Here is a 26796-nt window from a genome sequence, read left to right on the forward strand (position 1 = left end):
ACAAACTTAACAGTAGTACTCTTCATGGAATTTACATCTTCAGAAAAATACACAGAGAATAAGTCAGAAGATTAGAGTTGTCTACTAAAGTGGCAAACTTACTTTTTTAAATAATTTGTCTGAATAGATAAAAATTACTGAAATACCAGAAAGAATATTATCATATATTTGTGAATATTATGGCATATGTAATACTGTGTGTACCTGAAGACTAAAGTTTTTGAATGACATGGAAAAGCTGGCCCTAAGTGGAAAAGATGACTATAAATAATGGATAATTTAAAAATATACCCTTTTTCCTCTCGTTTTCAAAATACAAAACTAAATACTAAATGGAGGCTTACCTCCTCCTCTTCTTCTTCTAGTTTTACTCAAACAAATGTGATATTTAGGGGAATTACCAAATTAGGGACTCTGCTACTGAAAACATCCTGCAGCCTCACAACAGTTAGCATTACCACTAATGTAAAACCACTTTGGTTTATGGAAAAAGAACATTTATTATGACCATTCAAATCACTGATTCTTTATCTCCATTGAGGTTGATAACATATTAGCATCAGTAGACACCATAGTTAAGTGTAATGAAAGCTGCAATTCCAACATAAATCACCTAGAATTGTACAGAGGTATTTTCGTCCTACTTCACATCATCCACCCAAGGAGTACCTTCACACTCCTCTTTACATTTCCTGATATGTTATAGGAACACCACATACTATCAAATCATAAGTGTAGGTAAGACTAAGTATTCAAGCTATCTCTTGCAGCCTTCTTATGGGACAGGCACTTGGAACAGAAGGTAAAATAAGCTTTCACAATTTTCTGTTGGTTTCTTTTTGATAGAATTCCCGCTTACTCCCCAGACCTATTTTGTTTACTGCCTACCACTTAAAAAGCTGTAGGTATGCTTTTAAAGTCAGGAATACCAATAAAGAGCTTAAAAGACCACCAGCCAGAGTTACCACTGTGAAATGAACAGACTTACCTTGTTCTGTCTTCAGGACCACAATGGTGAATTTACATTAATCAGCACAAAATTTAACCCCCTTTCCTTCCCTTAAATCTGGTGTGTTATTTCCAAATTAAATATATCAAATTATTAATTCATGGATCTCTATACCTAATTCACTAATCTTTAATCATTGTTATCTGAATTCACCTTAAAAACCCATTTTCAAGTGCTTAGACTTTTTGGAGAAAGTTAGAGGTGGAGATAAATTTTTTTGTATTTTCCTTCTGGGCAAAAGAATACAAACTGGAGTAATGAGATACATCTGTACTTAACTAAATGCATGTGTTGGAAGAAGATTAAAAGTGCTCAATCCTTGCTCAATTTTTAAGAGAAGTTAAAATTTGAAAATTAAAATCTGGTCTGATAAAAAGTTTACTGAACTGTAAAGAAGGTATTAGACAGGAAACAGAGATGTCTGTACCATAAAAAAAGGACATCCAAGCTATTTCAGAAAATAAACATGAACTGAAAAACATCATATATGGCATGATTTGTTATTCACTTCCTCTCTCTTCATCTTTGATAAACAACAAATTTCTCATAATAGTTGTTATTCAACTTAGTACTAACTATATGAACTAACACCTTTGAGTCAATTGTACTTCCTTCTAACTGGACCTCTTATTTAAAATCCTCTATTGACATAGGCAGTGATTAACACAGGTTATGCTTATATAGTCTCAAAGCTATTTGAGCTGCAAAGAAATGATCACAGGATTCAGTGAAAAATACATAAAATAATGTTACATATAAAATTAGCATATGTAACCATGATACACTGATCTCATCTTGAGCCCTAAATATGCATTTTTCATACCTTTTACAAATTCAAGCTTATCTAAAGCAGCAGCCTGAGGATTGCATACTGTGCATGCATGCAGTGATTATGATTTTCTAGGATGTTAAAATTTTCTGGCCGGAGAACTCCAAATACACACCAAGCAGCTCCACACATTGAAATAAATTCCATTATATTTATTTCAATGTTGATCCAGTATTAATTTTAGGTTCTTACATATGCATTACTAGCACATACAAGTACACAAACATTTTCCAACAAACATGTAGTGCTTGTGCCAATAGAAATTTCTTTTTTTTTTTTGTAGAACAGAGGAAGAAACTAAGGAAATGAAAAATATACTGGTATTGCAGTATCAGCACTGAAAATATATACATTACTTAAAAACCCAAATAACAGCTCCTTCACAGCCAGGGCTCACCCTTGCACATAGATACACAGTCACACTGGGATTCCATCAATTCCTAAAGAGTTTGTACTGCCTACACTGTAAATGAGCATCAGAAGGCTGTGTATCTTACATTCTGCCTGTACTCAGAAGCTAACACTGGCCTGGTTCCTAATCTGTTACAGTTTGGAAGAGATTAAAACTGGTAGCTCTAGCCAATCTCAGCCAATCATAACTTCCCTTAAATCCACCCAATTTCTCCTTTTTCTGATAGAGGGCAGAAAGAAAAAAATTTTTCAGCATCAAGTGAGAGCTGGATACGCTAAAATACATACTCATGGGAAGACATTCCGGCAAGACAGCCTAAGTGCAAGTAGGAGATTCCCATGCAATGTTGGGACATGATTATATTTCATGGTTGAAAGTTAGTTCAGAAAGTTGATAAAAACCAGCATGCTTTGCTTCTCAGCTTTCATTTTGATTCTTTTATAAGAACACAATAATTCTGTGAGTTTCTGGGATTAAAGAATAATTAAAGCCATATTCACATTACAATTATGATTTCTTTATATTTTGTCTTAATAATCACTAGTCAGGGAGCAAGGTTGTAAAGGTGTATTATATGCCTCTCTTTCACTTTAATGCTTCCTTTGATTCTTTTAGTCTCAGTGAGTGTGTTAAAATCTCCCACCTACAATTCATTAGTCTGATACTGTGGCCCATTGCTTCCAGGAATTTTGCCTAAATCTGACACTTTTTACACCAATATAAAAAAAAGCAAAGTGCATTCTGATCCAGTGGATGGTTCTTCCCTTACTCTGCTACTTCCCCATCAACAGTCTAACAGCTTCCTTATCTTCACCAAAGCTTTTTAGCTTTCTGGCCATGTTCAAGATTCTTGGGAATATCAGGAAGCTGGTTAAACACACCTCTATTTGTTTGAGAACACAAAAAACCCAGGAAGCACATAGGACTTCCTCTGTTAGCAGTGCAAAGGTCTGTAAAATTATTTCACTTTAAAGTGAATGCCATTGCTTGTGCACTTTTTGTATTGGATGAGTATATACAGGAAAGATAACAGCAACAGAGCCATCAGGTTCTTCTGCCCTCTTTATAATTCAGTATCAGTGACACACAACAAAATAATAGTTCACTGTGAGAGCTCATTCCTTCCTGCAGGTGCTCTTAAGATCTTCATTAACAATTTACTGTTCCAAATAATGTTATGCCCCAGTAAAATCTATTTCCTGATCGGCTGTTCATGTATCATTCCTATTAGAAAAAAACCCCAACATTTTATAAGTTCTAATAATTTATATCTCAGAAAATCTATTCTCTGCACTAACATGTTTATTCATGAATCACATATAATCTGTATTTTATTATTCTTGATTTGTAGTGTCAAGATTTACATTAAAATACTTGACAGTTTTTCATCGTGAAAGTCTGGTATCTCTATAGTGGATGCCTTGAACTTTCCTAATTGTCCATTTATGTTTGGGTTTTTTATGTGCTTTATTTTTGTTATTTTCACTCACTGAAACAAAGGCATGACATGAATCTCAGCCTTCCTAACTGGGGCGCAGAAAAAAACCTGCATTATCTGTAAACTTTCATGCATGCATTTTTAACATCTATCCTAGTTCTCATTGTTGAACCTATTTGTTCAAGGTAAATTATCCAAAGAAACCATCCTTCTGGACCAAACATAATGCTGATAAAAACTACAGTTCTGTAAAAAATTAATCCTTTAAGAAAACACCACCAAAACACAGCACTTCAGAACTTCAAACTGCATAATTTTAAAAAATGTTTTTTCTCTATTATTGTAAACCAAGCAAACTGTAAAGCGTATCTGTAGCATCTATCTTCATATATTACGTGTATGATTCCATATACTTCAGATATTCTTTTTTCATGGGAGCTGAAGTATATCATTATCATGGCTGTCCACACAACATCTGACACTGAATTCAAAAATTTATGTAGAAAGCTGCCAATGGCAAGTCAAAGTAAATTATGTTCTGCTTTTTCCTCCCTCTAAAAACTTGAGATTAGCTGCACTCTGGTACACAGATGCTATATTACTGCTTACTAATAAATTGAAAAAGCAGATTTCTCTAATTTTCACTTTTATGACAGTAAACATTGGCACAGCACTAACTTCCAACAGTTCCAGAATGAATTGCAAAATAGCATGGTATTTTACACAACTCAAAATATTAATTCTTAATCTCTTCCCATCTCCCCCCCCCCCAAGTATTTTTTCTCTGCAAACTTTAATGACTTAGCAGAATTTGAAAGCAGAAGGTATAAAAAAAGTGATAAAGGGGGTGCAGAAATTAGCAGAGGTGGCACTACCTGAAAGCTCATCAGAAAGGGGAGTGAGAACAATATCAGGCAAGAAGGGTTTGGAAGTATGGATCAGAACAGGAGCACTTTTAGCACTGCGTATATAGGCCGATGGCAGAGCACATTCACCAATGGATCGGCTTCTCATGGCTTTAAAAAGGAAAAGAAAGAAGTGGGGAAGGGAAAAAGAAGAGTGACTATAATGAAAGGCTTGTGTCACAGAAAAAGCAGCAACAGAGAAAACAAAGATAAAAAGGAAGAAAATTCAAAAACTAAAACATTTCAGCACAGCAGATATTGGCAGAGCTGTAAGAAAGAAAAAAATCAGTGGACACATAGAACATTGACTTTTTAACTTTTATGTAAAGCAGCAACAATGCCTTTATTATGACAATTACAGCAATTCTGCATTCAAAAATCAAGAAAGTAATTAACATTTTTTCCCTATTGCATCAGGGGTTGAAAAATCAAAGTTAAAGTTACTCCACAGGCACCCACAACTTGAATTTTTTAACAGAGAAAGCAACTTACACTACATTTGCATTTTTCTAGTTTCCTTTGGTTTACTCCTGGAAAAGCATCTCTGAATTTTACACATACCCATACTCTTGAATTCATGATTCTCCAAAAGAGATTCAAAAGCAATAAGGAGAAAATGACCAGTTCTGTGTGGAGAAATTTGCAGTACAACCTGTTATAGTTCCACATTAAAAATGAAGTGACTGAAGTTAAATGACTTGACAACAAAAAGCATTCAATTTTCTTATTCGTAGGGTCTGGCTTTTAATCAATACCAGATAGATCTTGCTAAACTGATCCTAATTCACCTTTTCATAACTCACATCCTGCCACCAGTTCTACAGAATGGACAACTTATATCAGAACTGTGGCACCAATACTCAGGTTATATCTGCAGCTTTTCTAATAGATTTTAAACAAATCTTTATGATATTTGTTTTCCTTTGTCTGAGTAAGACATAGGAAGAACCAATCCTGCATTCAGTCTCCAACTACACTCCAACTTCTTCAAAAAGTAATATGCATTGTTTCAAGGAGCTTCCTTTCCAAACTGTTGCAAATTTGGTAACTTGTTTTAAAACAGTCGCTAGTAAACTTCTTGTAACGAAAATTCACTGCATCTTCCATAAATGTTATCAATCCAATATTTGATCAGTCTTTGAACTTATCTGTATATACTTCCAAAACAACATGAATAGAGGCTTAGAATCTCAGTGCTCCTGAGCTGTATGGGAATCAGGAGTACATGAATGGAGTGCATTTCTACACCAGGTTAAAGAACTGTCCCTAACAGCAACATGCATATAGCTTGGGTGGGTCAATGAACACAGAGCAGAAAACACATTTGACAAATGCAGCACAACCTAAGAGGAGTCCTAGCATCAGTTTGAAAAAACAATGGAGGAAGACAGACATTTCAAGACTGAAGCCATTATCTATTAAACTTAGTTTGTAAGATGGAAACCAATTTTTTAAAAAAGGAAGCTAATTATATGTGAGGCTTCAACATCTCTTTGTTTAAGGGATACAATAATAAAATTCAGGTTACAGTTATAGTTATATGCCTTACATTCATCATTGTACATCTTTAAATTAATGTAGAGAATAGAAAAATAACAAGCTACATAGTAAATCTTGGGATTTTTTCCAGTTCAAATTATTCTAAAAATGGTTAAAAAAAAATCTTGGATACTATGTTGATTACAAATCTTAACATGAAGTGTCCCTTGTAATTAGACTGGATCTTTTTCATGTTATTAGGCTGATACTAGCAATGACTGGTGTGGATGGGGTGGACAGCAGAACAACGTATTTACAATTTAGAGGACAGAAACTTTATTGAATCTTTTAAAGTAAAAAAATGCAGTGTATTGTTATTGAAAGCAAAATTACACTTCGAGATACTGTAAAAGGAAAATGTGATCTCAGTCAATAATTATTTTAAATATGGTATCACTCTCAATTAAGTAGTTAAGTAAAGGCAGACTTAATATGAGAACGTGGATTAGAATTTTGACAAGAAATTTATAATCTTCCACTGTTGTCCATAGACAAAAGTAGAACAACAGATAAGTAATTTTTTTCCAGTCCAATATTTCTGTAGGACTTGAATCTGATACCTAATCCAGAAATTCTGGATCTAGCCCTACAGAAGATTTTTCAACCCATATGCATATCACATTTAAAGGCCCCTTTCCAAAAATTACTTTACATAAGTTCAGGCTAAAAATGTACACACTGCATATCAGAAAAGCTGTGATTTTTATTTGAGTAACACACACATACACACACACAAATTTGGTGCAGCAATATAAATGTGTGCTGGCATCAGGATGGCTCAAATAACAGAGGTGCACAGATGTACACAAAGTGTGTACAACATAAAATAGATGAAAACCCCTAGCTTTTTCTTACCATAAAATAGTCAATATGTACAGCCCTCCTACTCAGATATAAGAGTATTACTCCTGATCAAAGGAAATACACTAAATATCAGTAATCATGAGGTCTGACTCAATTCCAGACTTAGCTTGTGGAGCTAAGGTTAAAATAAAGGAGAAGATCTGACCAGCAAAATCTTCCAGTGAAAATTTTACTTGTTTTGGCTATAGAGCTTTTTTTTCATATGACCCTGTGTTAACTGGCACAGACTAAGAAGCCCTCTGAGAGACAATAGCAAGCAAGGGTTTGCAGGCAGTTAAGACATATACATCTGTAACATATTCTTCATTAACAATTTAAAAGCATCAAGTTTGGGATTCTGGCTCTGGAAACTCTTTTTGGGCTTTTCATATTTTAAATCATCCCACTAATGTTGTGATGCTTGTCCACAGAGGGTATTCTACAATATGAACAGAGCTGAAATTTTAACTTGTTACAGTAATACAGACTTGGTTTATTAATACGAAATACATAAGATAATGGGAGGAAAGGACAAAAGCATGGGAGCTAAAGTACAGTGAAACTAAAATTAGATTAGTTTTCTGCTAACCAGGTCAATATATAGCTTTATTAGGATGAATTTCAGTCATTTTAGGACTAACATTATATAAATAGCCATCTTTCAAATAGCAGCAAAACAAAACCATTAATAAACTGACCAAACAACATAACCTTCTGACAGAATATCTGCAATATTAACAATTTGGGAAGGAGAGATTTTAACAAGAGCTTTACCTTGTTAAGACAATTATGATTTAAAACAAAAACACTGCAACAGTTCATCACAGTCTATCTACAGAGAAGCAGAAATTACATTTAAAGTATTCATGATTAATAAGGAAAACTTCAAAGTAGATGCTGTCAGAATGAGATGCACGAAAAGCTGTGCAGCATTCGAATGCAAGACAGGAAATTTTGGAGTAGTGACTTCACTTTCTCATGTGTCTGTACTGCTTATAGAATTATTAAGTTTCCCACACCAACAAAAGCCTTAAGAGAAAACAAATTTTTTAAGTGGAGAATTTTGAGGACTATTCAAGAAAAACTTTGGTTATATAATCTCTGCATTAAAAAAATATATCTGCAAATCTTTTTGGAAAAAGAAAGAAAATACTAATTTCTGAAAAGCTAATTCAATTATATATTGAACTGTCAATATGCATCTGTAGTTTCTAAAACTGTCAGGATGTATCTGCTTCCAGCAAGTATCAGTGAAGCAACAACACACAATGGCCAAAGCCACTACTATAAAAGAGATAGTAAAAAAGCAAGAGATGCTCTTTAAAAGGTGGTATTTTAAAATAAAAAAGTAACATCAATTTAACTTTCCTTCAGATAAGGCATAGCAGTGAGATTGACAAGATGAGGAAACAGAGTAAGGACATCTGTAGTCCAGTTCATGTTAAGATATTCTAAACAAAATCATATGAATTTAAACGAGTCCTCCTTTGAGCAATCCATTTAAAGCACTGTTAAATACTACTCATTTCTAACACAGGAAAGGGTAACTGCAGGTAATGAATTTAAGAAATAGATAATTCCAGAAATGAATTGCACACATCTGTGTCAGCCCTTCATTAATACAAGGCACAGGGTATAGTAAAAGACAACCCATATTATAAACTATGCAGACATATACATATTTCTCACACTTTCCTTTGCACAGCTTGAAAACAGTCAACCTATTTTGTGTGCAGTTTATGAAAACACAAACTTCAAAAGCCTTTTATTTACTACCCACATCTCTGTAACATTGCAGCATTTTTCTTTCATATACATACAACAGTATTATTTTTCCAATCTGGCTTAAGCATGTGATCAAACTAATTAAGAACTAATGCAACTGCACTACTTTCATTTTCAGTTACTGTAATTGTAGTAACCACAAACTATCCAGCTACACTCAAAGTACATAAGGCTGCATAATTTAATTGCAAATTTAACTGATTATTATAGATAGTATACTTCCGTGGAAAGAAGTTATCCACATAACTACAAAAAATCAGTTATTGAATCCTTGCCCTTTCTCAAATCTCACTTACATCAGCTTTTACAGGTACGTACCAACTGTTTTCTGCCGTACTATGCTCCTTGCCTTTTCTGTGCCTGGAGAGCCAGTGGTTGTAGCGCTGCGTTGTCTCATTGGTGCCTGCCCAGGCTGATCACGGCTCCAGCCTCTAGAAAAGGATTTATCAACAGAAGATTTGGGGAATTCATGCCCAACTCCTGCAAAAATAGAATTGCATATCTATAAATGTACATACTGGTATCACCAGATATTCGTAGTTGCGATCTTTCAGAGAGTTTTGAAGCTGCACAGAATAAATTATGTTACTAAAGCAAGCACAATACCAAAAGCTGAACAGCTCGTTACTGTTTTTTAAAAAAATAAAGACACACAGCCAGGATTAACACTGAGGGATACTCAAACTTTTTCAGAAGTGTTGGTGTTACTAAACTATTGTGATTTTTTTTTTCTTACCAATCCAGTGCAAAAGCACAAGAGAACTGGGTTTATAAACCCAGTAATGTATAGCTATAGAAATTTTCCCTTTGCTGTTCCTGCTAGACAATATATACATTACAGACTATTAATACTGGGGCAGGAGGGAGGGATAAAAAAATTTTGTGACATTTGAGCAACATGAAATAAAGATATTAAAATATTGCAAAACAAAACACAAAAGCAAAAAAATAGGATGATGGGCTCAGAGAACAAGGCTTTTTGGAAATTCACAAAAAAAAACCCCTCTAATAAGTTTAAGAAAAGATAGAACAAATTCAGATTTGACATTTATATTTAGGTTAATAGAGCTCACAAGAGGAGATGCCAAAAACAACTGTAGGTAAAAAAAGGGAAGTAAAGAATATTCAAAATGTACTTCTCTTATCCACATTGAGCTCATATAATTCAAAATTGTACTGGATGAAAAATTACAATCATTAAAATGGCATCTTCTTGGAAAGGAAACTCTAGAATATCATGTTCATTATTATTAGCAAATGAACAAAGAAAGTAATATTTGGAATAATTTGCATTATACTTATTACTTCCAAAACTGCATTTAACTCTTCAACTCACATTTAACACGGAAGCTTTCTCTGGAACTCTAACTGAAGGCTAGCATAAACTCTCCTCATGTGGCTCTGTATGGGTGATACAGATGATTCAAAATGTTTTTTATGCCTGTATTCAAATAACTACACACTTTCTTATCCCACATAAGACATTTTTTTTTTTTTGCCTCTTAAACTGTGTATTTTGCAAGAAAAAGAAGAAAGCTGTAAATACAGGAAAACAAAAGTGCCTGGGCTGTAATAACCTCCCAGGGTCAGCTACAGAGATATCTATTTTTGTCCAGTTGTCACACGCCAGACAAACAAAAGTGTGAATAATGCCTCTGCCCAAGATGATAAATTTGGGAAGCACATGAAATGATTTTACAAAAAACAGGCCTACAGCAACCTACTCTTTAAGAGCATACTCTTTACTTCTCACTGACAAAGTCTAGGATATTAATACCTTCCCCAGGTTTGGCTGGAAAACCACATCAATGAGAACACAGAGATTAAAAAGCAAACTAAAAAATTACATTTTTTCCATCTTGATTACTCACTCTAATACAATCTGCCTCTCCCTATTAGATCTCGAGGCACTTTTTAAAGGAGAACAGTACTGTACCTATGTTTTACAGAAGTGGAAACAAAACCAGAAGTGAAAGTCAGACTGATCTGGGAAGCAAATCCAGTTTTCTCAAGCCTCACTCCATCCCTCTATCCAGAGGGGCAGACTTCCTGTCCCTTATACATTCAGAACTGTACCATTATGAGAAAACAGCCACCTCACTCCCCAAATTAGGTCCTGCAGAGTATTTTCTGCATTGTTTAGGAATCAGTTTAAAACTGTATTATGAAAAGTATCCTTTCTCTTAAATAGTCCAACAAGGTCTCTTTGACAAAACATTTCTGCCCCATGGCTTAGTGATGAATTAGTACCCAAACAAAGTTATGTTCACCTTACATTTCATGTTTCAGGATCAATATTCCAGCTGTGCTTGCAATAGCTGCTCGCTAACTAGTTAATTTTTACCAGATGTATAATCTTTGTTACTTTCAGGAAGTTATAACTGGTAGTCAACTATTTAAGTATTTTGATAAAAGTAGAAAAGCATAACCCATTGAAGTGTAACATTTTAGAACAAATTCAACACACCTTTAAGAACTACATTCCACATGTGCCTGATTGCAGAACTGAATCTATACATGATGATTTTGTGGTGGTTCTAAAAAGCATCCTGATCTTAAAGAAACTGGGTTATTTCACATGATAAAGTGGCCTAATTAGGTATACCAAAAAGGTTAGACCAAAATTATGCTGTGCCAAACATCTCGTTATTCCTGTCTCAAATTCAAATTGTGTGTATACAGTGTTGTCTTACCTTTGCCTTTGTGTTTTTTCTGCTTCTGCTCACTTAATTTATCCAATGGCAAGTCACTGAGGTCGAGGCTATACAAGTTTCTAGCTAATACTTTAGTTAGCGTCTCCATTGTCAGTGACCACTCAGTGGCCAGCTCTTCCCAATATGTCAGTGAGGACATTACAGACAGCAAGTCATCCCAAAGTTCTCGAGAGATGTACACATTTAGATTTGCTTTGATCCAAGCTACTATAAGAGTCTAAGAGAATAAAATGAGAAAAGTTGGGTTCTGAACATAAGACAACAGCATTCAAAAGTTACTGCTTAAAAGAAAGTTTCTAACTACCACAGATATTTCTGTGTAGTCCTGACCTTTTTTTCCTCACCAGTACACACAGACTTCCCATGAATTATCAAATTCTGACTTAAGACACCATGACAACTGGTTTGACTCATGAAAGACCTTTAAGTATTTTTAAAGCTTTGCCAAAGATGTTTGTAGTGCTGTTATCCATTAGTTCTCATTACATTAGTATCTTGTGTATCCTCTTTTTTTCCTGCTGAAGAATCTGGAGACTTAATAGATACTCTTTACAGAGAAGGCATTGCAGCAGCAATCTGCAACTATAAATCTTGAAAGTCTCTGCTATAGCTTAGTCTAAGAAATAAAGAAATCATCTGGTTAGGTACGAATGACATAGATGATTTTGTACTGACCTGAGCTAATTTTGCAACGGTAGAAAGCTAAAACTGCACATATTGCCAACTATCCCAGCTCAACTAAACAACAGCAATTTTTTAATTTTACAGTACTCCAAAAACAGTTGCCACAGTGTCATTAAGTATCAATTATTGAACATGAGTGCAGCCAGTTCTTTAACCCATATCATTCACATTATCTGGGTAACATGATCAGTGATTTAAGATGAAAATCCAGCCAACAGTGGTTTACTGCATCTAATCTCTTGGTCAGAATTAAGCTGAATTAAAGTGAATTTATTATTAATTGCCTGGAAAAGAGGTCCTGCAAGTCTTCCAGCTAAAGTGGAGTTTTTTCTTCCTTGATACTGCAAGAAGGTTTGGGGTGGTATTTTCAGCACAGACTCAGTAACCCTGAGAAGTACAAGCAGCATCTGTTCCCTGCAAAACAATATCGCAGATTTGTTATACTTCTGAATATACCAGGATACTATTAAAGATAATAACTGAGTTTGATTCACACAAACACATTCTTAGCAGGACACGCTAATTACAAACAGCATAACTTGGTTCCTGTAAGAGAAATTACTCCAATCTGATTTTCACACTTCAAAGTGAGGAATCCCTGTCGCCCTCTAACATCTTCTGCCAGGTCCTTCAAGTGCTATCACCTTCAATGGCCTGAAAGTACAGGCAAAATTTTAATCATATTTCCAATCTGAGCCTTAGTTTTCTTTTTTGTTGTTGTATGAATTACAGGTTTTGGTAATGTTATATTATCAGTGATGTATTTCATCAACTATTTTATGTGGGACAATCTTTGCCATCATAGGCCACAATGACTTTTTCACAGTGATGTGAAACGGAGGAAGAAAATACTAATCTAGTGGAATCTGTTTCCTGTTATTACTATCAAATTTCCCTGTGGCTAGCCTTGACCTGACCCTTTATTTCCTTACAATAGGAAATAAGTTTCACATGACATGTAATGCCAGCTCTACTTACCCAGAGTTCAGGAAATAATAGTGACAGATTTAATGCAAGTAAAGGTAAAATGCAGTAAATCAGCCATTTGAAATCCTCTTGCTATTGCTTCCTTGCAATGGAGAATGTTGTAATATACCCCCTCAACAGAGACAGCCATTTAGAGGAGAGGTGGAAATAATACAAAATAATTTGGAAATGGGGTACCCTGTACTTGCTAAGAGCCTTAAGTACTGGAAAGGAAAAAAACAAACTAAGAGCAACCCACATCTGATTTTAGTTATCCATGCTTATCTGAGAATTTTTAAATTTATTTTTAAATAAAGTTGTGAAGCTTCATGTGTTTTTCATACTTTAGCACTTTTACACATGAGCAAAATGCCCTGGAAAATCAGTAACTACTTTGTAATTGTCTGTATATGATAGTTTACTTCTTTTTTCACTGAGAGCTAAGCTGACTCAAACTAGGTGCTTACTACTGGTCTTACCAGAGCAGATAACCTCTTCCCTGGTGATAAGTTGTCTGTGATGTTAAAGATACTTACTGATTTAGAGAAACTGGCTCACCTAGTAACACTTTACTAATTTACTATCAAGTAATTTTTTACTTTTACCTTGCAAACTTACAATCTAAAATAAAAATATTAGCATTTTACCATGTCTTCTTGTCCATAGTCACTTGGACTACCATGTGACGGTAGATATTAAGAATGCGTTTACACATATCAGTGTGTTCATCCAGCAGAGCTTTAATTTCATTTGCAGGTTCAAGAAAGAATATATTTGAAGAATTTATTATAAAAATCTGTAAGTAAAAGAAAGTGGGTGTTAGGCGCTTGTAGAACTTTGATGTTTTCTGCAATTCAGTTGATAGTAACCAGTAACCAGGAAGAAAAAAACCTATGATTAAAAGAAAAGTCTGTGTATGCGCTCAGAAGTATATATTTATATATGTTAGCTTGATGTGATAACAAAGCAGCATTAAAACAGATTTGTTTCCTATTTTTTTCTAGGTAAAAAAATGTATGCACTCCAATCTGTAATTCAGATGAAGATGAGAAAATATCCTGGAACAACTTATTCAGATTAGGAAAACTGCAGGTTTGAATGTTTGTGTGTGGTGACTAATACAATTTAAAAGAAAAATTTTCTAAGCATTCCTGTTAAACACTTAAAATAATTTGAAAATGAGAATTATTTTTTCAGTGATACAATGCAGAGCAGAATGCATGTCCTAATGCAAAATTAAATATTTTTTTACTGTGTTATGTAACACTTGTGTAAACATTGTCCTACATAAGGTCAATAAAGATAGTGAACCATTAACGCTATTATAACACTATTTATCATCATACTTTTTAAATCTGAAATAATTTTTAAAATTTAGAGATGGTCTGAAGGAGCATGGAATTCTCTTGTAGGAGCAATACACTATATTCTCCTCCTTATGTATTGATAACTAGAGCTCTACTGTTAAGATGAAAATTAGATATCAAGCCTATTTCATACCTGCAATACTGACTGCACTCCAGCTCGTACATTTTGCTCTTCAGTATCAATTTCAGACATTTTCTGCAAAGTGTCTTCGTAACAACCATTTCTTGTCCAGTTTGAATTTCTAACATGACTGGAGTTTATTCCTTTTTCCTGAAAAATATTTTTTTTTAAATCCCAGATTTTTAGTTGTCTTTGGTAATGATTTTAAAGTATCTGGATTAAATTACTACTATTTTCTCTTCATTCCTTTATTTGTATATTATTTTTACATGGCTGAAGGTTGGCATACTGAATAATAAATATCTTGAGAATAGTTCATGAAACTATATGAATTTTTAAATTGAACTAACCACTTTAAAATATATAGATAATGGACAAAATTGTTAGCCCATTCATGTACTGTTTAATTACCATTGCTTTTCCCCAAAAGATACTCTGACATCAAATTAAACCACTTCTAATTTGTAGAGGAGGTCTCTTCTCTGGTTTACCAAAAGGATGCACAAATATTAAGCAACAGTATTTTACCTCGTCTCTTTCTTTTGCTTTGTCTGATGAGCTGTGATCAACAACAGTTTCATCACAATCTACAATAGTGCTCTGCATTATTTCTTCAGGTTCTTTCATAAATAAAGGTTTGTCTTCTTGCTGAATCCATTCCTGATACACCTTTACCACTTTCCTCATGGCAGCTGCTTCACATATTGGCAACAGAAATGCCTGTGAGTATAAAAGAAACACACACAAAAAAAGCTACAATACTTGAAATCACCTTGGGCTCAATAATGTACAGCTTCAAAGAGATAAGGGGGGAAAATAGAGCCAATGTAGAATCTTAAAACATAATTATTGCTAAACTTAAATATTTGCTCACTTTCTCCATCTGTAAATGCAAAATATGAAAAATGTTTTAACAAGAAACAGGTTAAGACAGAAATCCAAAACTTCACTGCAAAAGAGAGAGAGATAAGAATCCAGAGAGGCTTATCTACTCACACCTATCTTGCTGAAATTAACACCCAAACACCAAACACTCCACAGAAGTATGCAAAACAAACCAGCAGAAGTTGCTATTACATCTTCCATTGAGGAGATTTGGAAGAGTGGAGTTAAACCAGTTCTGAAAGACTAACAAAAAATTCAGAGACACGTGCTACCAGTAACCATGTACCTTAAAAAAACCCCCAATATCTTTAAAACTAAGGACTCCCCAGAAAGACTTCAGAATTACTGTTTCAAAATATCGTGCGCTTGAATGAGTGCGATGGCTGAGCAGTGCCCTCTTGAGGAGGTTTTCTGTATCTGATACCAACTAATAACAACTAGTGGCAGACCAGAAACTTTAGGTTTTAACTAGCTATAATTCCATTTAACAAGTATCATGAAGTCCTAATTGTGTTTAAAAAAACTCAGACAAACTACACAAAAACATAATTTTATGGAGTCCATGGTGCAGATGTTGAAAACTCACTGGCCATGTCTTTAGGGAATGTCCACATGAGACAAGTAGTATGTTCTCTCTGGAAACTGGCATTTCACAAAAGTATTGCACTAAAAAGGATTTTGCAGTGTATTACAGAATTCAACTGACAAGTTAATCAGTCACACACTATCAGTCCAAGTTTATCAGTCTTCTGCAAGCCCATACACAATTTTTTGTACCACAGAGTATAAAGTGGATTTTTTTTTCCAATGAAAATTTTTTTCCTACAATCTTCCTGTCTTCCAGTACAACTAAAATCTCCTCCTGACTGGTTGCCCCTAATGTGTCAGAAACATTATAAACATATAGCATATTAGAAATTAACTTACAATGAAAACTTTTGGCCAAAAAATGAGTTAAATGAGACTTCCACACATGAAATCCAGATAATATACGTAACTCATGAGGTGTCTTGCAAGGAGAAGAAAGAAAATTGCCTTGGATGTTACTTTCACTGGGGGAGCATTTTTTTAAATAGACCATGAATAATTTGGACTCTATGTTCAACACCTCAGACTCTATGAATCTTGGGATAGGGATAACTAAATTCAGGACACTCCCTTATCTCCTTCAGTAGGGTGGCTGAGATCTTCAACACATAGGATGTGGAAAAGCTCCTGACATTCATTTGCCTCATTTAAAAATACACATTTCATGCAGATATACAAGGGTTCTAAAATCTTACATCTTCTCCTGTTCAAAGCAATTAGTGTCACAGATTTCAACTGAAACTTTACTCATATTTAGAAAAATCTCCAACTTTTGATCTATAGCATGAGGCATAAAGAAAGCTATTTTGTTCTATTCTTTCACGTTGAACTCAAATTTCTATGTTTTCACATTATAAACAATCCATATTCTGGCATATGTTCTCAATTTAAATTTGTTTAATAGTTTCCAGTTGAGAAACACTATTTTGAGTAAGCTCAGCTAACATTTCTGGTTGCAGTAAAGTCAAAAGCAGAAGCTGTTACCTTCTATAGCCATCTGTCCTACTCTTCTGATGAACACTATTGAGGTAAGGACATTCAGTTACTCCTAAAACAGCTCTTGAACAGCTGCATACTCCCACAGGAGGCTTATTTTAATATGCTTGGAGGAGCTAATAGCTACATGATTGATGTATGAAAAGATCAAACATTCCTGTGTATGGGGAACTGTAAAGTCCAAGTTAAATGTTTTTGAACTGGTTATTAAAGAAATAAAATTACAAAAATCAGGAACCAGAAATACTCTACACAGAAAATATTGTAGAATTTAAACTTTTCAATTCGGAAACCTTAAAGTCAAGATGACTGAAAAAACCCTGAAGGTTTATATAATTTTCTATTAGTAAATGCTCTTGAATGAAAACCAGGATATAATTATAATTTACAATGCAGCAATCATGTCTCTTGCATCCTGAAGGGGGTTCTTTACCTGCCGAAAAATCTCAGTTAGAAAATTAACATTGCTTCTTTTAGAAGAAAAGACTTTCCGGACAATTTCAATATCAGTTAAATGTTCTTCATCAATACTGCAGAGGCTGGAAGAACTTGGTTCTCTTTCTGTTAGAGTGCTTGTGTTAGAATGAGATTGCTCTGGCTCTGCATTTCTATCCTGCTTATCAGTACTGTCATTCTTGCTGTCCTCTCTTGAAGCCATGCTAGCAGCTGCTCTCTGAAAGAAAAATTGAAGAGTATCCATAGTTCATTTTTAGTACAAAAATTGAACAGTACAATTTAAGTTACATAAGTGTAATTTTAAAAAAATACAAAGAATTTGGGAAAGAATATTAATAAATGCTGCATTTTAATACTTATGTCTATTTGATTAAAAACAAAATAGCAGAATTTGAAAAAAAAATTTTAGCAAGTCCTTCTAAAGTGAATTCATAAACAGAAAATATGTTTAGAAATTCCTCTTTAAAATTACATGACAATTACATGATAATTAAGACCCAAAAAATGAAAACAAAACATTTTTTATATATTTGGTTTTACCTGAATATTCTTTGGCACATTTTCACCTTCCATCCCAGGTATATGAGGTCCTGTATGTGGTTTTGGCTCAAGCCAGAAAGACACCAACCATCGAATGACAATAACACGAGCCTTAATAAAAGGTTCCTTTGTGCAATATATTGCCTCATTGGTTTCAGCATCTTTCTTCACCATTACATAGTGTGGCTTTGGTCTCATTTGTGGTATGTCTGTAAGGAAACACAACACCTTAAAAATACATACAGACACAAAGCTCTGCATAAGAAAAAAATCGTAAAACCATAAACACTATATGTGAACTTTCAGAGGTGCTGTTTTCTCATATTCACTGTTGCACAACTCATCCCAACATGTGCTGAAATGGACATAATTGAGAAATGTTCAACCCTAGACTGTAAGACTTAAAAAGGTGTAATTTTCTCCTGGAGTGAGATGGTATTATTGGTCCCACAGACAGCAAATTGTTTCTGCTATGCAAAACCTTTAATATTTTATTTGAATTATATTACTTTAGCCTCACATCCTTGCGTGCCCTTTTTTTCTAAGTAAACACATTTCATTGTTTTCAACTTCTTTAAAGCTACATGTGATGCTCAATATTTAAACTTCATCAAACTCATGGCTTCAAACTTTCATCAGAAACTACAACAGAGTTCTAAGTAGCAAAACAACCATTAACTAGACTAGAATACAGCCTACACCAGAACACAATTTTCACACAGAATTGATATTACCCAATTTTTTAAAGAAGTGTTTATAATTAAGTTACTAAGCAATAATTAATGTAACTTGCACCATTTTATAGCCTTCCCTGAGTCCTGTTTAACCTTTATCCCCTACTATCAAACCTAATGGGAAAAGCAGATGCAGTTCAGATGAAAGGATTACCACATTTCCTAAAGCATCCCTAGAAAGATGGCTATGTTGGGCTGCAGCAACCCACAGTAAAACAAAATAATTAGTGACCATCACTTCTTTACATCTAACCATGGTAACAGTGGGAGAGTTCAAATTCCAAACTATACTCTAACAGCACCTGTAATAAGCACAGCCTCTTCTGGCTGCCAGTAGGTGACAGATGAATAGAACAGAGAGAAATCCTATTCCAAAGCCACCTGAGTCTTGCTGCTTCATCTATTGCCACATCTGCACTCCCTGATTTTGCAGGACTTTGCTGCCAGAGCCCATGCAGCTTCCTATGACTTAGCTGAAAGTTAATTCAGCGGCAGTAGCTTCTGTATTAGCTTGAAAGGAATGTAATGAATGATGCCCAGTAGCATGCCAGCTGACAGTAACTGTGGTTACGAGGGGTCTATAACCTACAATTCCATTTGCTCCATCCCATGTTCTACACTATTGTTCAGAACTGTTTAGCTCTTCTGGTTTTCTACTGTGCTTGTGACAAAGATGCCGAGTGTAATCAGCCTTCCTGAATCTGCTTTAGAAAGAAGTGACAGTCCTTAATAACTCAATACAGATAGAATTGACATGTGCAGTAAAAACATCACAAAGATCGGGGGGTTGGGGAACACACAGATGGCCAAGATTATTAGTTGTGCATACTGCATGTAGCACATTTCTGCAGGGACAAATATCAACAGCTCAGTTCAGCTTCAGTCATGTATCAGTCAACTCCACACTGCAAAATGTCATTTCTGGGTTTCACAGCCCAAGACAGGGTGCAAAACTTTTCTGCAAAAACCAGTCATCAATCTGAAGCACCCACAAAACTTTTAGGTGGGAATGACTTTTCTCTGGGAGTGGTGTGACAACTCTGTTTCTAGTTCTAGAAGGGCAAGCATGAGATCTATTCCAATACAAAAAGTAAATGAACATTTGTCAGACAACTGATTATGACATGGGCTGTCACTCCTCCTGGTGTTTCAGCATCATGATTTTTATCTGGTGACAGCACACAAAAAAGACTCCACAGAGCCACCAAAAAGTCAAAAAGAAGGAGACTTGAAAAACTATGTTCCTATTCAGATATGGAGAGAGATTGGACAGAGATGGTACTGCCTCAACTCTTCTATTCCTTGTGGTACATCAGTAAGAGAAATGTTCCATGCTTTTGCAGGCCAGAAGATAGTTTAAAGATACTAATGGTGGGAGTCAGAGCTGCAAATTGCTCATGTTGAAGAATTTGAAGTTTTTCCAACTGTATCTTCCTAATGCAAGATCAAGAGTTGTTTTAAGGGATCAGCGACACCTTCTGCCAGGTTATGGTATCATAATCCAGTAGGAAGATATCGGATAGCATCAAAGAAAGAATCAGCTGCTATCTAGTCAATTAACTTATCAGAGCTATGTATACTTCTAGGCATTTGAAGTGAGTGCTACCTCCCAGACTGCTGTCTGACTTTCCTTTTTTAATGCTACAGATACAGAACACAATATCCAGCACCAGCACTGAGGATATCCAAGCTGGTACATCTCTGTCATTTCAACAGCCACACACAAAAGTTGTGATTAACACATGATAATTCTACTAAACTGAGGAGTATTTCCAGAACAGACTTTCACATTAAATCCACTATTTTTAATGGAAGCATTATTTTTAGGTGAAAAAGGTCCAGCTCTTGCATAATATCAACTTAAGTGAGTAAGAAATGCACAGAATACTCCTTTAAAATCTTACAAAGAGTTTATTTACTACAAATAAACCCCAGTACATTGTTTTAGTTCTGTGGAAAACAGCAGGATAGTAAGATTAAAACCCAATAATTCTAAACAGAAGCATCTATAACAGCACAATCAGTGAAAAAAAGGAAGCAAATGCCAGGTAGCACAGTATTTGAAGATCCAAAAATTGGTTCTCTCTGGTCTAGCACCCAGCAGGGCATAAAGGTTGCAATACTGGCATTTTAAAAAGAACAAGACATTCAGCAGACATGCAGTAAATATGTCTCTGCAGCACACTGTTGTCTTCTGTAGATTCATGACATCCTTTAGGAATATTTTCTCTTTCTGTTCCCTTCCAACTGTATGATGTGCTGCAGCTGCTTCTCAAGTGTTTCCTACTTCAGTCATTTCTTGTATTTTCACATTTCTGTCCATCTTGGAAGTAAGTGTCAAGGCTCCAGATGCGGACACTGACATAAAACCAAAACAAGACAGAAGCTTATTGGACTGACTCAAATAGTACAGAAGAAATATTCCCTTATCCCAGCTTTCCATTTTTCCTCTCTGTTTTGGTTTGGGCTTTCCCCATCCCCTGCCCTTACCTGTCTCAGAACCTGATGTGAGCTGATGCCAAAAAGGGCAGCAAGTTGTAGTTAGTGCAAGGCATACACAGGGTAGAAAATAAAAAGGCTATCAAAACCAGTAATAATGACAGACACTTCTAGTCTTGACAGGGCTTACTACTTAAGGCAATAATAGGTTCAGAAGGAATGAAGAGCTGCAAAGAAGTGTATGAGAGCCCACTTTCTTGTTTCTCTGTAAATGAAGTATCCCATCAAAATGGCTTGGAAATGGCACAGATTACTATAATGGAAGAAACAATATCCCTGGAATCTTACTGTCATATCTGTAGTCCTCACTAAACAGTTTCTAAAGACTACCTTACAGAATCTAAATAGATGCTAGAAGACATTCAAAACAACAATCTAATAGGTTCTTCTAAGCCTGTAATACTCAATTAGGAGAAATCTTGAGAAGGCACAATATTAGCATCTTGTAACTGGAATGCTCCGTGCTTGTTACTGTAACCAATATACTTATCTGAAGGAAAAGGGGGAAAGGGAGAAGGGCAAGAGGGGCAAGAGAAAAAAAGAAAGGAAAAAAAGAAAAGAAAAGAAGAAAAGAAAGAAAAAGAATAAAAAGAAGAAAAAGAAAAGAAGAAAAAAGAAAAAAAAAGAAAAAAGAATAAAGAAAAAAGGATAAAGAAGAAAGAATAAAGAAAAAGAAAAAGAAAAAAGAAAAAAGAAAAAAGAAAAAGAAAAAGAAAAAGAGAAAAGAAAAAGAAAAAAGAAAAAGAAAAAAGAAAAAAGGAAAAAGAAAAAAGAAAAAGAAAAAAGAAAAAGAAAAGAAAAAGAAAAAAAGAGAAAAAGAAAAAAAGAAGAAAAGAAAAAAAAAAGAAAACCTTGCAGTCTCTTACTATCTCCCGTAAAGCCCTGTATCAATGCTTGCTTACTAAAATTACTGTTTTGATTGTATCTCAGGACCTCTAAATTAAACATTACACCAGTAGCATCCAAACTGTTTTTAGTAGCAGGCTCAGCACCCAAGTTTGCACTGGTTTCTGTCTAAAGGCTGTAAATTTTGCTCAGAAGTGGTAAAGGACTGCATTTCAGAGAAGAACTTCTTAGAGGAGAAAAGACTATTCGACTTACCAGTGTTTTTGTTACTTTCATCACTGTATTCTTCCCTGAAATTCCGATCATTGTTGCTAATTGCACAGAGTTTAAGGTGCTGGCAGCAGTTTTGGAGGTCTGTGCCCATTTCTTTGTCTTGTTCCCACCTTCCTCTTCTTTACTAAGACCTCTGAAGTTTCTTGTTCACGATTCACAGGAAAAGACAAGACTACAGTACCACCTCTATAGAGGATTCAATCAAGATCTTCACAGGAAGAGGGAACAGTGCTTCCACATTTCTTGTCTGAGGACACCAAGCAGCAGTAGGTTTGCTTCCCAAGCATTGCTTACCATTCCTCTTTAGCTACTTTATCACTGGACCTCTTCAGTATCTTCACACAAGTCTTGTTCTACTGTTGCTTATAGCTAGATTTATACTGTTTCTTCTCCCTAGCTGACAAGTTCCACTGTTTGTCTTTCCCAGAAGAACAGTCTTGAAACATCTATCTCTGAAGACAGTTAGTTTTTCTGGCAGAAACTAAGGCCTTGATTTTAGAACATGAAGTTGTATCTGGAGATCACTATCACTCCTTGTGAGATGAAGCATCAGCAGGTAAGAGAAGCAGTGAGGTGTCCATATTATTCAAGGAAAGAAATGGCAGCTTAAAGCTGGTATACATGGCATTGTTTGTAAACAACCCTGCTGGCTTGCAACAAACATGTACATGGGTGGATACAAATCTGAGCTAACAAAAATCAGTATTTGCAAACAACATTCTAGTTTAGAATGCTAAAAAGCCCTGAGCAGAACTCTAGTTAGGTATGCTTCACAAACAGCTAAAATTCCACTCTATAAATTCTAGCACCATCAGCTTTAAAGACTGTGTTAAACCCTAGCTTCATTAAACCCTAGCTTCATCTTCCTACTGTAAGCTCTAGACAAAATAGTTGTCACAAAACCATAACTTTGTCCTGCCTCAATTATGAGCAAAGACTGTATGATCCAAACACCATAATTCTAAACAGATAAAAGTCAACATCCCCCAAAGTACAGCACACTAACACATTTCATCTCAGCAACAGTCATTCCTCTTCAGAGCACAACTTAAATCCACAGCAGAGGGAACACTGAAGAACTGTTTTTCAAAAACATTTAATTTACCTTTATGGGGCACATAGCTGCTTTGCTATACTGTTACAGAAAATGTAGCAATTTTATCAGCTGTGTTAACACTTACCAAGTATAGGGTTATACAAGCTGGTCTCCTTACAGATATTTGGGAAAATGGAAGGTAAGTAGTACTTCTTAAAATTTGAGAATAAAAATGAAAATCCCTTTTCCTGGTTTTCCTTGTTCTTCCATTCTAAACTTTTAACCTTAAAAAAAGAAGTTGGATAAAGTAAACATATAGAAGTAAAAGAGAAAGATCACCGAGGAAATGTCTTCTAAGTTATTTCCTTGGAACAAAATCATACGTATTTTAATAAACATTTTTTTAAAGATGGAACAAAAACTAGCCAGGAAATGTAAATGAAACAAAGACTGGTTTTTTGTCTCTAAAGAGACTTCAGCAAAAGATTTCAGCATTCACATAGTCAACAAGTTATGTGACACCTCTCTCAATGACATATAAATTTAAATACAATACTACCAACTGATTACAGAGAGAGCAGTCATCTTCAAGAATGTAAGCACTATTTATATTCAAAGTGAACAGTCACCATCAAGCTCACCCTACATATCACAATATGAGGATCTCTATTCAAACTGGAAGATGCTGGAAGCAACAAAATGAGGTTGCAAATTATTACAGCACTGCAAGTTCACAGAGTAAGAAAGATAAAGGGAACCAATACAGTGTTTCAGTTTACATGGGTAATACTCGTCCAACGTCCATCTTCTCTAGTGCAAACTCCAAAAGTGTGAAGAAAAACTTATTGATATCCACCCAACTGGGTTCTGCTGGACAAACCTAGAAGGCACTACTCTGGAATATCTATTGCATACAGTCAAGCAATTTTCTGGGCTTATGACAACACAGGAGGCTCAGAAGCAGCATGTGCTAACTGGCCAGCAAATACATTAAAGAAAACATAAAAGCTGGGCCACAATTTTTGACAGAAGCTTTTGTCACGCACCATCCTAGGCACTGCAAGTACTGGCTTGAAGTACATGAACCGACTTTCAAATACATGGAAGTTCAAGGTACAAAAGGAAGGACATTGTGTGTGCCTGAGTTGCATACCATGGACTAGATACTAATTCAAGTAATTTTCTGAGCACAATTCAGCTCCATAATTTGCCCTTTAGGTAGCTTTGGGTCTGCAAGATCTTATTACCAGGTGTCCACACAGAAGTGTCACTAGGTGAGTATTATCTCAAGCAGTGCTGCTACTCTCAAGCAGAACCTAACTTCTAAACTTTGTCTGATTTGAAATTTTTTGAACATGCACTGTCTCCCATTGCACTTCTTTTGAAGAGGTTCACTTGCTCAGCTGTAGCAGTATCCCCAAATTTTCCCTGTGCAGAGGTACTGTATTATGCCTGACCTTACAAGTCTCCTAAAACTACAGTCCTGGGAAATTGAGATACCAACAGGAGTTAATATACCATTTCTGAAATAGCTGGATAGTAAATATCTGCTGATCAAAAAAAAAATAATGCTACACACCAACCCAAAACATACCCATAAAAAAACCCAAACAAGCAACAAAACAAAATAATACTACAAATTCTTGCTAGAAATCAATAATCTCAGTGCCACACTCTAATCACCCCAGAGCACTGGCACTTCCCAGTAACAGAATGTTTCCACTGAAGAATGAAGAGGACAGCAGAAATTCCAGAAAGATAACTGGAGAAAAAATATGACCCTGAACACAGAAATTGACAGTCCCAGTTTAGAAACCACTGTTTGTTTTTGCCAGCTAGCCTGTGTATAAAAGCTAGGAGAAAGGCCAGCAAAAGTACAGGATTCTTTAAAAGGTCTTATAACAAAATCCCAATGCTTTCAGTTAGGACTGTCCCCTTAGTTTGACGAGTGATGTCCATGACCACCACAAAACCCACATAATCAGAGCAAGCCCAATTGATCCTTTCACTTGGTGCAGGCAACATGGTAGGGACTGAAAGGTGAAAATGGGAAGCAAATTGGAATCAGAATTGCTGAAAGTGACAGACAAGTCTTGTTCCTATATGCTGCAATCTGATGCAAGGCCCCGTGGTTACAAACCTATGTATCTTAACACAGAATACAACTGAAGACTTTCTAGGAGAATTTGATAAAAAGCAACAAGGACACCTGAAGGAAGGGCAAGGGAGAAAAATGCTTATAACAATTTTATATATATATGCAGAGCTAGTAGTAAATGTCTTCTTGTAATGGACAAACAGATGTTGTTTTGTACTTGTTCGCTTGAAAACTGCAGAACATACCTGAATTACTATGTATTTCAAAAGTGCTTCTAAGAAATAGCTTGTTAAATCTTCTTGTCCTTTATCTCCTGACTGTGGAGGAACAAGTGGAGTGATTTCCTCTATAGTCACTTGAGCTATGTAAAAAAAACAAACAGATAAATAAACAAACAAACAAACAAAAAAAGAAGCACACATCTAACAGACCATTTCTGCTCATGCATAAATATCTATTGAGTTACAGAAGTAGAAATGTACTGGGGTAAGCAGAGGCAGTTACAGGTAAAAAAATCCAACCACAGATTAATGAAAATTAGGGAATTTTAGCTAATAAAACACCAGAGAACTAATTTCTTACATGTATAAAAACACAGGAGATAAGTTCTTGATATGTGCCTTGAGAAACTACCCGCCCAGACCTAATTTTTATAAGGTGTACTCCAATTCTTTTGGAATTTATGCAAACAATAGTGTAACACCCGTGTTGCACAAATGCCAAATACTCATTTATATCTCTCCTATTTTCTTTCTTTAGCAGCTGATCAATTACATTTGTCTTAAGTTTTACAAGAGCTATTCTTCCTTTGCCTTTACAGTGAGGCTACTTCACAGTTAATTTTTCTTGTTTCTGCAGTTAGATGTTCACATTTCATTCTTTGCACTCAGAATTTCTGTGCTGCCTATGTCCCCTCCAGACTTGTTCCTCCTTTCCTGCTATAGAGATTTAACATAAGGTAACTCCAAAAGAGGGCTTAAAGTATGTAGCAAACTTTTATCTGCACAGCTATGCTGCCACAAAATTTGTCTGTTGTGCTTCAGTAAATTGAATTACCCATCAAGGAGGCCCTCCTTGCTTCCTCAAGTAATGCTTGTGTCCACTCTAAAACATTGGGTGGTGGCAGAAAAATGGCAACAGCAATTAATATTCTGAGCAAAAAGTGGTTAGCTTCTTAGTCACATATATGTGACTGCACAGTTCGCCTGTGTGACCCCATCCAATTCCAACTCA

The 26796-nt window shown here is 35.3% G+C and overlaps 1 protein-coding gene across 6 annotated transcripts in view; it reads right to left on the reverse strand.

The window, feature by feature from the left end:
* RALGAPA1 (Ral GTPase activating protein catalytic alpha subunit 1) overlaps positions 1-26796 on the reverse strand; it is a 125104-nt gene that overhangs the window by 81347 nt on the left and 16961 nt on the right. For 4 of the 6 annotated variants that reach the window (XM_030451639.1, XM_030451644.1, XM_030451643.1 and 1 more), the window contains exons 7-16: positions 25809-25924; positions 23611-23749; positions 18078-18286; positions 17515-17754; positions 15141-15332; positions 14625-14762; positions 13772-13920; positions 12443-12572; positions 11454-11691; positions 9079-9240 (exon numbers count right to left, since the gene is read on the reverse strand). In XM_030451639.1, the coding sequence (XP_030307499.1) occupies positions 9079-9240; positions 11454-11691; positions 12443-12572; positions 13772-13920; positions 14625-14762; positions 15141-15332; positions 17515-17754; positions 18078-18286; positions 23611-23749; positions 25809-25924 (1713 nt within the window). Of the gene's footprint in view, positions 1-4563; positions 4705-9078; positions 9241-11453; positions 11692-12442; positions 12573-13771; positions 13921-14624; positions 14763-15140; positions 15333-17514; positions 17755-18077; positions 18287-23610; positions 23750-25808; positions 25925-26796 lie in introns of all 6 variants that reach the window. The other 2 variants (XM_030451638.1, XM_030451641.1) reach the window with 1 other exon arrangement.

This window comes from Calypte anna, chromosome 5A, assembly GCF_003957555.1.
Source record: "Calypte anna isolate BGI_N300 chromosome 5A, bCalAnn1_v1.p, whole genome shotgun sequence".
In the NCBI taxonomy this organism is placed as follows: Eukaryota; Metazoa; Chordata; class Aves; order Apodiformes; family Trochilidae; genus Calypte; species Calypte anna.